This window comes from Physeter macrocephalus, chromosome 20 (assembly GCF_002837175.3).
Source record: "Physeter macrocephalus isolate SW-GA chromosome 20, ASM283717v5, whole genome shotgun sequence".
NCBI lineage: Eukaryota > Metazoa > Chordata > Mammalia > Artiodactyla > Physeteridae > Physeter > Physeter macrocephalus.
Window position 1 is genome coordinate 85179620 of NC_041233.1, and position 12854 is coordinate 85192473.

At 41.9% G+C, this 12854-nt stretch overlaps 1 protein-coding gene across 24 annotated transcripts in view; it reads right to left on the bottom strand.

Annotated features, from left to right (window-relative positions):
* PSD3 (pleckstrin and Sec7 domain containing 3) overlaps positions 1-12854 on the bottom strand; it is a 706021-nt gene that overhangs the window by 35665 nt on the left and 657502 nt on the right. For all 24 annotated transcript variants that reach the window (XM_055081025.1, XM_055081023.1, XM_055081027.1 and 21 more), the window contains 2 exons: positions 11534-11691; positions 8465-8609 (listed from right to left, as the gene is read on the bottom strand). In XM_055081025.1, coding sequence (XP_054937000.1) covers positions 8465-8609; positions 11534-11691 — 303 coding nt within the window. The remainder of the gene's footprint in view (positions 1-8464; positions 8610-11533; positions 11692-12854) is intronic.

Genomic DNA, 12854 nt, shown 5'->3' on the forward strand with positions numbered 1-12854 from the left:
AGAACAGTATGGAGGTTCCTTAAAAAACTAAAAATACAACTACCATACGACCCACCAATCCCACTACTGGGCATATACCCTGAGAAAACCAGAATTCACAGTCATGTACCACAACGTTCACTGCAGCTGTATTTACAATAGCCAGGACATGGAAGCAAGCTAAGTGTCCATCAACAGACGAATGGATAAAGAAGATGTGGCACATATATACAATGGAATATTACTCAGCCATAAAAAGAAATGAAATTGAGTTATTTGTAGTGAGGTGGATGGACCTAGAGTCTGTCATACAGAGTGAAGTAAGTCAGAAAAAGACAAACAAATATGATATGCTAACACATATATATGAAATCTTAAAAAAAAAACGTTCTGAAGAACCTAGGGGCAGGACAAAAATAAAGACACAGAGGTAGAGAATGGACTTGATGAAATGGGGAGGGGGAAGGGGAACCTGGCATGAAGTGAGAAAGTGGCACGGACATATATACACTACCAAATGTAAAATAGATAGCTAGTAGGAAGCAGCCGCATAGCACAGGAAGATCAGCTGAGTGCTCTGTGATCACCTAGAAGGGTGGGATAGGGAGGGTGGGAGGGAGATGCAAGAGGGAGGAGATATGGGGATATATGTATACGTATAGCTGATTCACTTTGTTGTAAAGCAGAAACTAACTCACCATTGTAAAGTAATTATAGTCCAATAAAGATGTTAAAAAAAAAAACAACACCTCTAATTTCATGAAGAAAGTATTTCTTAACTGCTGAGGCAATGGGGACAGGCAAGCCGGTGTTCAAGATCTCACAGTGAGTCCAGGGCTGAGACAGTGCAAGAGCCTTCCCTTCCGAAGCACAGCCCAACGGTTCAGCCACCAGCCAGGCCCAGAAGTCAGCTCTCCATCCTTTTATACCAAGCATAAGACTTAGGGAGGGGAGGAAGTAAGAAGACCAGAGGGAGGGGGCAGAAGGCTGGAGGGGGTGGGTAGGACACAGCTGTCCACCCGCACTCTAACTGGACACCTACTAGGTTGACAGGTGCTATGCTGGGTGCTTTCTCCCACTGTGGAATATAGAACCCCAGGAATTCTAAAGCAAAAGAGAACCTGGCCTTCTTCCTCTAACCTCTTCCTCTTGGAGGCCATGGAGATCCAGAAAGGTCAAGTCCTTGCTTGAGGCCCCAGAGGTAAAGGGAGAGGGGCAGCAGCCCCATTCTCCCAACTCTGAACCTCCAGACAACTGTATAAAATCCAAAGGGCTGCTGAAAATACAAGCTTCAAAACAGTCTGCTCCCTGCTGGATCAGTGCTGACCTGAGCCGTCAAGGCTCTTGGTAAACGCATTGGTCCTCAACTGCCTTCTCTCCCGTGCCTCTTAGACACCCGGTTTTAACAACCAGGTCCTTTCTGCAAACCCCACTCAAAGCCAGAGTTCCCCAGATTCACAGCCGATTCCTCTGCTGCGTGTACAGCACTTACAAGTCTACACCACATGCTCAGTACAAAACATACCCTGACCCCTGAGGGAATTTTGTCTGCTCTACTGTTTATAAGCTCTCTGGGGGCATAGCAAGTTCATTTTCCGTTCTCTCAACTCATCCAGTGTCTAGTAGCATGGTGCTGGGCAGGGGAGAGAACGAGAGGCACCGTTCTGGCTTGTAGACATGACCTGCCTAACATCAACGGACCCCTTCAGCTTCCATTAGCTGAGAGCCAAAATCAAGTCTGAGCTATTTTTGTAATGTCCACACACCTCACACAGTACCTGATACATGGGTCTCTCAGGAAACAGGAACTGACTTACTTTTTTAAAATGGAATAAATTGACTTACTTTTTTTAAAAAAGGGAAAGTAAAGAGGGAGACCTCAGACTGTTTCCTTCTGCTGTTTTAAAGTAGACATGATTTAGAAGGTAATGGCATTTCTAGGAATCTGCTAGGCAATTAACAAGTCAAATTGCTAAATACTGCAGCTTCATCAAACCCAAGCCGCAGGAATTTAGACTAAAGAACACCTGCCTTCAAGTCAGCCCGAGGGGGGCTATTTCTGAAAGCACCATCAGAAAGATTTTGTTTCATCATTTCACGTTTAAGACGGTTTTAAAGACCTTAAGCAGTGTTGAGTGAGCTTCAGCACGATAACCTAACTGTTTTATTGAGTACTTAGTATATGTTAACTATTTAATTCAACCCTCTAGTAAATGAATACGAAAGCTGTCTATTCTGAAAAGGTGTAGCAAACAAAGTGTGGTCCAAGTTCATGCCAAGGAGTCCAGACTGCATCTTGTTGGCAATAGTGAGCCAGTTAAGGTTAAGCGACATCAAAGCAATCATGTTTTAGCCAGAACTGTGCAGGATGGATTAAAGAGAAGCAAGATGAGAGGAAGGGAGATCTCCCGTGGTTCCAGGGAGGGTCTGCCAGAGTTTTCCAAGGCAGGGCATGCGCCCCAGGCAAGGTGATCCACTGGGAAGAATTTTTAAAATCAGCACTGAGATATAATTCACACTTTACCACACAAATCACGCATTTGAAATGTACAATTCAGAGTTTTTAAATGTATTCACAGGGCTGTGCAACCATCACCACATTTAATTTTATGACATTTTAGATCCCCTAAAAGAGACCCTTTTGGAATAGAATCACACAACACGTTGCTTTTGTGACTGGCTTCTTTTACTTAGCAAGGTTTCCAAGGTTCATCTACACTGTAGGATGTATCAGTGCTTCACTGTTTTATGGCTGAATAAAGTCCCGTTGTATGGATATATCACGTTTTATTCATCCATTTATCAGCTGATGTCCATTTCCACCTTTGGCTGTTTGAATAATGCTGCTGTGAACATTCATGTAAAAATTTTTATGTGAATGTATGCTTTCATTCTCTTGTTATCAAAGTAGGGGTGAAATTACTGGATCACAAGCTAACTCTATGTTTAATCATTTGATAAACCACCGAAGTGTTTTCCAAAGAAGCTGCTTCATTTTACATTCCTATCAGCAATATATGAGAGTTCTAATTTCTCCATAACCTCACCAATATATTACTTTTCATAAAAATTTTTAAAAACTTATAGCCATCCTAATGGTATCTCATGGTTCTGATTTGTATGCCCCTAATGACTAATGATGTTCAGCACTTTTTCATGTTATACTGATATGATAGTAAGACATGTAATATACTTTATTTAAAAAATACACATATTGAAGGATATCTGCTCAAATATTTAGTGTTGATAAGGTAAATGACCAAAAAATTAAGACACCAGTGATCTGGGTACAAGATAACAAGAGTCTGAATTAAGAGATGTGGGTAGGATATGAAAGATATGTAGGAAGTAGAAGTGACAGGACTGAAAGTATGACATTGAGTGGGGTGGGAAGGGTGTGGTTCTGGCCAGTGAGGGACACACTCTGAGAATGCCTTCATCCTCTGAAAGCCCCTGCTCCTAACGTCTGCCTGTGGAGAGGGGCGTTGAGAGGGCGAGTCAGCCGGTTGACCCTGGAGCCGGACCTGGGCACCCGGAGGCTCCTCACCCAGCCCCCACCCTCGGAATGTGTGTTCCACTTGCCTTCCCCGTGCTAGGAGCTGCCCAAGGACGTGGCCTTGAGACAGTAAGGTGGTGTTGGGACCATCTGGACGGCCTACCTAACTGGAACCCAGTTAAGGCTGCTTATAAACTTTAAGATCCTGGAGGCGGGTGCAGAGAGCCACTGTGTCTCAGACGCCCAAGACAAGCCTTGTAAGTTCCCTTGCGTATTAAACCTGCCACCTACCAGTCCGGAGTGGCTGCCTCTTTCTTTGGTCTCTCCTTGCCCTCCTTGTATGGGGCCAGTTTGTGAACCAACATTGACCCACTCACTTTGTCCTTAGCACTACTGCCATGTGGTCAAAGCACAGGATAGCACGAGGGTGAGAAGCAAACACAGAACCTCCTGTTTGCGACTGGGTTAATCACAAGGCTGGCCCTCAGTAGTTAGCATTTAGTGATCATCCATTGAGTCAAACTTCTACAGAACAGTGGTTGGAATTCAAAGCAGAAAACAGGACAAGATACCTGAGGAAATGACACCGTCATGAGGTACAGGTCTCCAGAGAAGTAGTGAAACGGAGGCAGGTTTTGTCACAGGGCAGGGTCTCTGGTCTGCACTGCGTATGGCAGGACACTGGTGTGTCTCAGAAACACACATATTCCCTGGGACGCCGGCCCAGACCTGATCAATAGAGGCGGGGGGCCGGGGGATGAGAAATGTGTGCTTTAAATAAGTCCCCAGATAATTCTTATGCACATTAATGTCTGAAAATATGACTACTTTGATGAGTAGAAAAGGAGGTCCAGTAGATCTTGAAGATGGCCAACCATGAAATCCTAAGTTTGGAGTGCTACACCAGAAGGAGAAACAAAACTTACATTTGCATACTAGTCTCTCCACCTGCGACAGAAGAAGAAAAATGTGCTCTGGCAACATGGTCATGAAAAACAACTGGAAGAAGGCAACTCCTCCCACACAGCAGAGCTGCTCAGAAGGAACCACGCTGCTCTGACAATAATCAATTCCAATAACGACGGCTAATATGGTTTGGAGAGAAGACAAGAATAAATTAAAGAAAAGCCTGCAAATGACAGGGTGATGAACAGTGTGTCTTTAAAAGCACCAAACAATCTTCTAATTGAATGTTTAATTTTTGCCTAACACTGTTTGACGTTTTTCCAGCAGGGCACTCACACTGTTATACATTATTTTGTAAACTGAAATTATCCAAGTGGTCTGGCATTTAGGGCAGTGGCAGCCAGGCTGTGGGCATGTGGAGAAAGGAAAGACGGCCAGGCTAGAGCAGTGGCTCCCAACAGCAGGGAATGGCCCCACAGGACATTTGGCAATGTCTGGAGACATTTTTGGTTGTCACAACTGGGGGGATGACACTGGCATCAAGTGCGTAGAGGCTGGGGATACTGCCCAACATCCTACAATCCACAACAAAGAACTACCCAGGCCAAAAGGTCAGCAGGGCCGAGACTGAGAATGCCCGAGCTAAAGGAGGAAGCCTCGCCTTCAAGGCACTGGAGGCCCTGTGGGCGCATCCAGACACACCTTCCAGGTTCACTGAAGGTGCACTGTGACTCCAGCAAAGACATGCCCCAAGAGTCTCCATCTGAAACGGAGGGTACCCCAAACACCTGCACCAGGCTGCGTGCAAACCAACGCTCTCTCCCTCTTTCTAACCTGTTCTTTATCATGTGCTTGGTTCTACATATTCGTTTCTAATTGTCCTATTACTCTCAAAGGTAAAGCACATTTTTCATTTTTGGTAAACAAACACGAAGAACTGGGCAAAAAATACAGAGCTAGTGATAGAAAGAATCTTAAAAACATTCTAGACAATATCCTCATCTTCCAGATGGAAAACTGAGGCCCACAAAGGCTCGGTGACTTACTTGTCTGGGAGGAAGTCATCGTATTCTTTTACAAAGAAATTAAATTCCCAAAAGGGTTTGGTCATCTTATGTGACACAAGAGGATGCCACTTTCTGGTTACTACTTGCGTATTTAAAATCTTGAACCCGTCATTTTGATCACATTACATATGCATTTTTTGCACCTCCATGTTCAAAATGAGGAAAAATATCAAAAAAGTTATGCATTCTATTTTTAATTCCAATGTACAACATTTGTTTAAAATAAGAGATTCTGCCTTGATAAAGATGGTATGGTCTTGTGGTAAAAATATACAAATAGATAAACACATTCATTGTCACGTATAAGTGACTTAACTAATGTACAGCCCATACATAAATAAGATAGTAACACATTTTTCAAAGTAGAAAATAAACAGAAATGTAGGTTCTACAGTGAGGAAAGAACAAGGAAAAGCTCTCATGTTGCTCTATACTTATTAATGTTCCTCTTTAACTACAGATCACCTTTCCCCCCAGATCTTTCATAGGAGTAGTTGTGAGAAAGACCAGTCTATTGAAAGATAACTATTGGAAAATTCCTAGTGAAATTAATAGAATAAAACTCAACTTTTGAAAGTATTTTTTTGCCTCTAGTTATTCAATTGTTTTTCTCTCCTCTTACCTTATGTAATGTGGCTTACTATTTATGTCAAGTACCCAAAATTATAGTGGGGAAATGCATTTGCTTTAAGAGTTCGTATTTTAGTTGGGTAGATGGAGAAGTCTGCCAACATAGTTTCTGGTCATCAATAAGAGGTAAAACCTTCCTTTTCTCTTAGAATATTTATTTTCCTTGAAAGTTAAATGCCATTCTGCCTTGTAAAGTGAGCTGACTCGGTCCTTTTATTCCTAACAGCTTTTTCGGTAGTTAGTCTATGAACTAGACAGGAATAGCAATGCTTACGTGGGGAGCATCCAAATCATGTTAATAATAATTATGAATTTACAGAAACAAAAGAATCTCTACTGAAACCATGCCTCCTCTGTTCTCAGCACCAGCTTGTCTTTATGAACTTGGGCAGGACTCGCACACGTCCCCTCCTCCACCGCCTCACTGCCTTCCATCCCCCTTAAGAATGACCAACGCGGCCGCTCCACCATCACTCCTGAAACTGCTCTCACTGTAGGAAACAGTCACCTCCTGCCACTTCACAGGAGATCTTTTTGTCCTGTTTGTACCTGATCTTTCCCCGCTTCTCTTGGCATAACATTCTCCCTGGGTTTTTTCTTGATTAACTTAAAAACTATTGTTTCTCAAGTGTCTGTTTTGGTCTGCTTCTGAGCACTCATTGCAACATTTGGAGGTAGAAAGAGGAAAAGGACACAGGAAAGGACCCTGGGAAGAAGCACCAGGAGTGAAAGCAGGAGACGATGGGGTCCCAAAAGCCAGATCAGACACCACAGTCCTCTGTGTCCAAGCCCAGGTGACAGCCCTTATTCCTCACTTCAGGGAGCACTAAGGACCATTAGCATGCCCCAAACCCTTCCACTTCTGCCCACCTCCTCTTTAACTAACTTAGTTTTCCCCTGCATTATTGAAAGCGCCTTCCTGCTTTAGTAGTTTCCTCCTCTAGTACTTTCTCCCTATTGTAACAAGAATAATTTTTAAAGCACAGATTTGATCACATTAATTTCCTGCTTATACTATTATCCTAAGGATGCTGGGAACCAGTGAAGCATCCAAAATCCTACACCTGACAAACAAGACTTTTCATCATTTGGCATTTGCTTACCTCCACAGAGGAACGTTTCTTGCCTTTTCACAACACTCTGTACTCAAGTCATATCTGATAACTCATGTGTACCTCCTACATCCCAGCGCTTTCTCCTCTGGGCCTTTCGGACCCTCTGCTGGATCATTCTCTTTCCCACAGCACACCTACCTGCTGCTCATCCTGTGAGCTTCGTATTAGCTAGCACACTTCCTCCTTCCTCCAAGGCCAGGCCCTAACTTGCACCCCAACAGTACTCTGGACTTATCCTTCATGTACCTCTAATCAAACTGCGTTACAATTACTTGCTTGTTTATATTTGCCAATTCGATCCCAGAGACCTCCTGGGTTTCACTTGCCTTCCTATTTCCAGTGCCAAAATTAGTCTCTGAGGTACAACAGGCACATGATACATATTTATTAATAAATGTTCCATTCATGATGATGTCAGATGTGTAGAGGAGCTAATTAATATCAAGACTTGGTTGATTAAAGCCAGATGAAACTATTTCTATTATTGCACCAATAAGAAATTCACAAAGACATCAAAGTAGCTTCCAAAATCCTTAACTAATCAATGGCAATAGCGGCACTGCAGACAGGTTTAAAATTGGCAAACGTGGCTTGTATGCAATGTCTTAGAACAGAGTTTTAAGTAAGAAAGGAACACAATAAAATGTGGTCTTTAGAGAGATCACTCCTACAAAAGGAGAGCAGCTCATGTGAATACATCTGAAGAGAGTTCTAGCATGCTTTGTCTGGATTAGCTGGGAAAACCACCAGGGTTCACTTAGATCCTCCTTGAGAGGTAGGGAAGGCTCTGCCCCACTGCACTGTGAATAGTGGATCCCTGGGAATATTTTTATATACTCAGCATCAGATACAGTCTGGGATATGGGAAAAGCTCAATAAAATAAAAAGTTAAATGAATGAAAAAGCTTGTTTCCAAGCCAGGATGTCTAACATTAGCCAGTTATTTTAAAAATATGCACTGTTAGTAAAAACAAAAATCAAAATCAAAAATCAAAAATGAGGCTGGAATGACTGAGCAGTAAACTAATATAAATTTTAGAAACTAATTCAAAGTATGTGTCCTACCAACCTTGACTCAATTGTGTCAGCTTCCCACATGAAGTGTAAAAGCCAGCGCACTGCATTTTGCCCCACTTGTACAACACTGTCCCCCAGGGCAAGGTCTCATCCCTGACCCCCCAAATACGGAGTATTATTCAAATACAAATATTAAGAAGATTATTTTACAAAGTGCTTTTCTCCAAGGTCAAAGCACGATCCAAATGACTAACCTGAGACAATTTTGTAGTGGTGGCAGGCAGAAGTGGACGACTAAACTTCTTCTGGGATCCGATGGCTGCTGGAAATGGTGGTGCAGAAAATACAGCTGCAACACAATTAATTTTGTTTATCCACCCTTGCATTTCCTCTGGACTCCTATGAGAAACAGACATATTTATGTTAGGGTATTTCTATATCTAAGTGCATCACATCTTGCCCATTTCTCATTACTGATCTAAAATGGCATATAAAAGCATTTATTCTTCTTGGTACAAATAATCCCTGACAAAACTTCATTGGATACTAACATTTTCAAAAGCAATCACCGTGGTAATAAAAGGCCCTGGAACCTAGGATCATCATAGTCTAAGGCTATGATTATCCCCCAAGGATACAGAAGGAAATAAAGCAAAATCACTTCACAATAAATACTGACTAAACCCCCTACTTTCTATTTGATACTAGGCTAGGTCAAAAATTAATTTAAAAATTAACTCATCTCTTCCAATCACATAATTTGATTTTAAAATGCAACTGAGGGATAAACTGATAGAGGGAATGTAAAAGGGTATATACACCCACTTTGGAAAGTAGTTTGGACAGTTTCTTAAAAACTATAAACTATAAATTTATTATACAACCCAGCAATTCTACTCCTAGGTATACACGCAAGGGAAATAAAAACATATAGGCACTAAAAGATTTGTATGTGAATGTTCATAGCAGCACTATTTATAAGCATCAAAAAGGAGAAACACTCTAAATGTCCATCGACTAGTGAATGAATAAACAAAACATGGTCTAGGGCTTCCCTGGTGGCGCACTGATTAAGAATCTGCCTGCCAATGCAGGGGACACGGGTTCGAGCCCTGGTCCAGGAAGGTCCCACATGCCACGGAGCAGCTAATCCCGTGCGCCACAACTACTGAGCCCGCACTCTAGAGCCCATGAGCCACAACTACTGAGCCTGCGTGCCACAACTACTGAAGCCCGCACCCCTAGAGCTGTGCTCCGCAACAAGAGAAGCCACCGCAATGAGAAGCCCGCGCACCGCAACGAAGAGTAGCCCCCGCTCGCTGCAACTAGAGAAAGCCCGTGTGCAGCAACGAAGACCCAACGCAACCAAAAATAAAAATAAATAAAATTAAAAACAAAACAAAAACAAAAACACGGTCTATATCTATACAGTGGAATACCACGCAGCAGCAAAGGTATGGAGTGCTGAGGCAGGTTACAGCATGGATGACCCCCAAACTTCATACTGAGTTAAAGAAAAGCCCATGTATTCTGTGACTGCATTTATATGGAAAATCCAGAAAAGGCAATACAAAGAGGAAACTAGTGGTGTCTGGGCTGTGGGTGAGAATGGCACAGGGGACTGGGGTGGGGTGATGAAAGTGTTCCAAAACTGGAGTGTGTTGTACAATTCTGCAAATTTGCTAAACATCATTGTACACTTAAAAGTATGTACAGTATACCTCAGTAGAACATAAAAAAAATCCACCTGAGAGGGTGTGGAAATCTCCTGATGTCGGTATCATACTTTTAACTTATATGTCACGTTTGCAGAGCCCAGCACTGACAGCACTTGTGAACTCATAAATCATTGGAAGAAATAGTCCTGAACTAGGTGAGATACCCACCATGTATATAATCAATAAAAAGATGGACAAGAAGTCAGCCCATCTAAAAATCATTTCCTGTACTGATGACTCTGAAAGCTACCATGCTAAGGTGACACCACACCCAGGTGTCACCCTCATCGTGCCCCGCATGCCTCTCTGACCCGTGTGCCTCTCCAACCTGTTATTTCAATCGACTGATTTCTGCATCAATCCCACTTGGAGTAATGAGCTCTCCTTAGTTACCGTATCCAGCATTTTAGACATTTAAAAACAATAACGCTAGGGAACAGAATAACGTGGGGGACCTTTATGACTGATGGCTGTGATTACACATCCGGCTGTGGCTCCCTTGTGCTGCTAGCCGTCTCCCACAGCAAAAACTCCTGTGTGACTTGGGTTTCCTTACAACTTCCTCCTCACCTGATGTCAACAGTCTCATGCCTTTGTGAGCTCAGCATCCCCAAATCACCAGAGTACCTGGTTCTTGTTCTCATTTCCTCTGCTAGTCTTCCACTGTTTTGATCAGCAAGCCTGCAGATACCTGTGTTTACTCTATTGATGTCAAATTTAATGCCAGTGCCTAATGCAGCCAGTTGGTAGTGTTGTGTTGAGAGTGATTCTGAAGTCAAGCTCAGGCTGTAAAAGGCATGCCATGAATAATTAATACTGCCTGCCACGGACACTGATGCTATGTGCGCTATTAAAATTCCTGTTCTAGAGGCTCAGTTCTAAAAATCCAAAGTTTCTCACTTCATAAATCCAGAATTCTCCACGTGGAGTGTTCCATTTTTAATCTAAAGGCTGTCACAGACCCCTTATTAAACTGGCACTCCATCCCATTTCCTTGCTCACAATATGATTTTATCTTTTCCTTCTAGTTTAATCACAAACTATTAGGGCTCAGAAGGAGAGAGAAGAGAGAGAGCAAAATGAAAATCTACACTTCTTGAACAGCCTCTGTGTGCCAGGCACTGTGTGAGGCTCTTTACATGCTTCATCTCATTTGCTTCCACAAGAACCCTGAGAAATAAACATTATTAACATTATTATTATCATTATCTACACTAGCCACCAGCTGAGGTTCAAAGAGGTTAAATTTATATGCTAGGACAAAGAGTTAGGAAACGGTAATCTGAATCCAGGTCTATTTTACTCACTGTGTCATAGAACTTGCATACTAACACCTTTGTATTTTATTTACGAGGGTATTACAGTCTAGAGGTGGTAAGCGGTTGACAAAGGGTCACAGTGCTACTTTGCAGCAAACAAAAAGCTTGCCCTAGGGTTTCTATTTCGTATTCTAGTTTTCTTAGACAGTTGTCTCTCTACTGCAACCAGTTAATGACTTTGACTCCAACTCAAAAAGTTTCCCCCGCAGATCCCGATTCTATTTCTCGGTGTAAAGTGGTGCTCTGCAAACTAAAAAACCAAACCAAACCAGCCAGCGAAACCTACTGGGCTTGAAAAAGCAAGACCCTCCAATCAGCAGTTTTCAGTTTGAGCACATTGGGCTTCTTCTCGTAGTCCGTGGCCCGGGACGCCAGCGCGTGGTGCACACTCACAGCGTTTTTCAGGTCCTCTTCCGACAGGGCCTTCTCTGGCTTATATTCGTCCTGTGGGCAGATACGAAGAAAGCAAAGACATGTTCAGACTTCATCTTCTCTTTTTAAAACCTAAGACTATAAGAACAATTTTAGAGAATCCATGAAGGTGCATGAAAAAAGCGAAATGAATGGTGGGTGGAAACAACTACTTGCTACTTCATAAATGTCATAAAAAATCCTGTTCTTTGAAAAGTATGCTCAGAACGAGAAAATACACATTTACTAAAGAGGCACTTTTGAAAAAGCTGGTATATAATAATTAAAGTAAAGAGTTAAGGAAGGTCAAAGACAAAGTATCTATCACACATGTTTTATAGTGATTTGAAATGAAGCTAAGTCTAATAGGGTGATTTGGTTTCAGGAGCAAAAGGACATATGCAAAAGCCCCCAGGACGCATCAGCAGAAGTGTACTGATGGTGAAAAACCATGCCACTGTGTTTGCTCAAAAGATACTACATTTTCCCGATACTTTCTTTTGAGGCAAATATTATTAAAAGAAAAATGAACAGTAAAATAAAACAATTTCTCCAGCTGTTCTCTGAAAGAAAAGAGGAAAATCAGTTTAATCTTAAATCAGGAGAAAGCTTAGCTCTATTATCATGAATTTGAAAAATGGGTAAAATTACATAAAAAGGAGGGTGCCATGGATAGATGCTTATCTTTGGGCATGATCCAGACACAATTCATAGAATTTATAAAGGTTCTTTTGTATGGCTTCCTTCCAAACATAACTAAAAGAAATCCCAACTAGTAGAAAAAATAAGAATTTAAAACAAATGTGATATTATTATTATTCTTATATCTAATAGTTTCCTTGGGTCCATAAGAATAAAAAAGGCCTGAAAACCAATGTCACTATAGTAGACATTACAAAGTGTTGTAGGAGATGTTTTTTAGTTTTTAGATGTTTAAGTTCCTCTCCCCTCTTCCCATATTTTATCAGACTTGATGCTAAATAAACTTGCACTTCTTCTGTAAAGAACACACACACACACACACACACACACACACACAAGTCCACACCTTCTAATTAGTACTAAAAGCCTAAAGGGAGACATTGTCTATTCTGTTATCACAGTCTGGTTTTACAAATTTTCAAAATGATAATTACACTCTCCCATACCTCCTCCCTTCCCCGTGGCCCCAGCACAAATAGAGCTCTTCAGAGGTA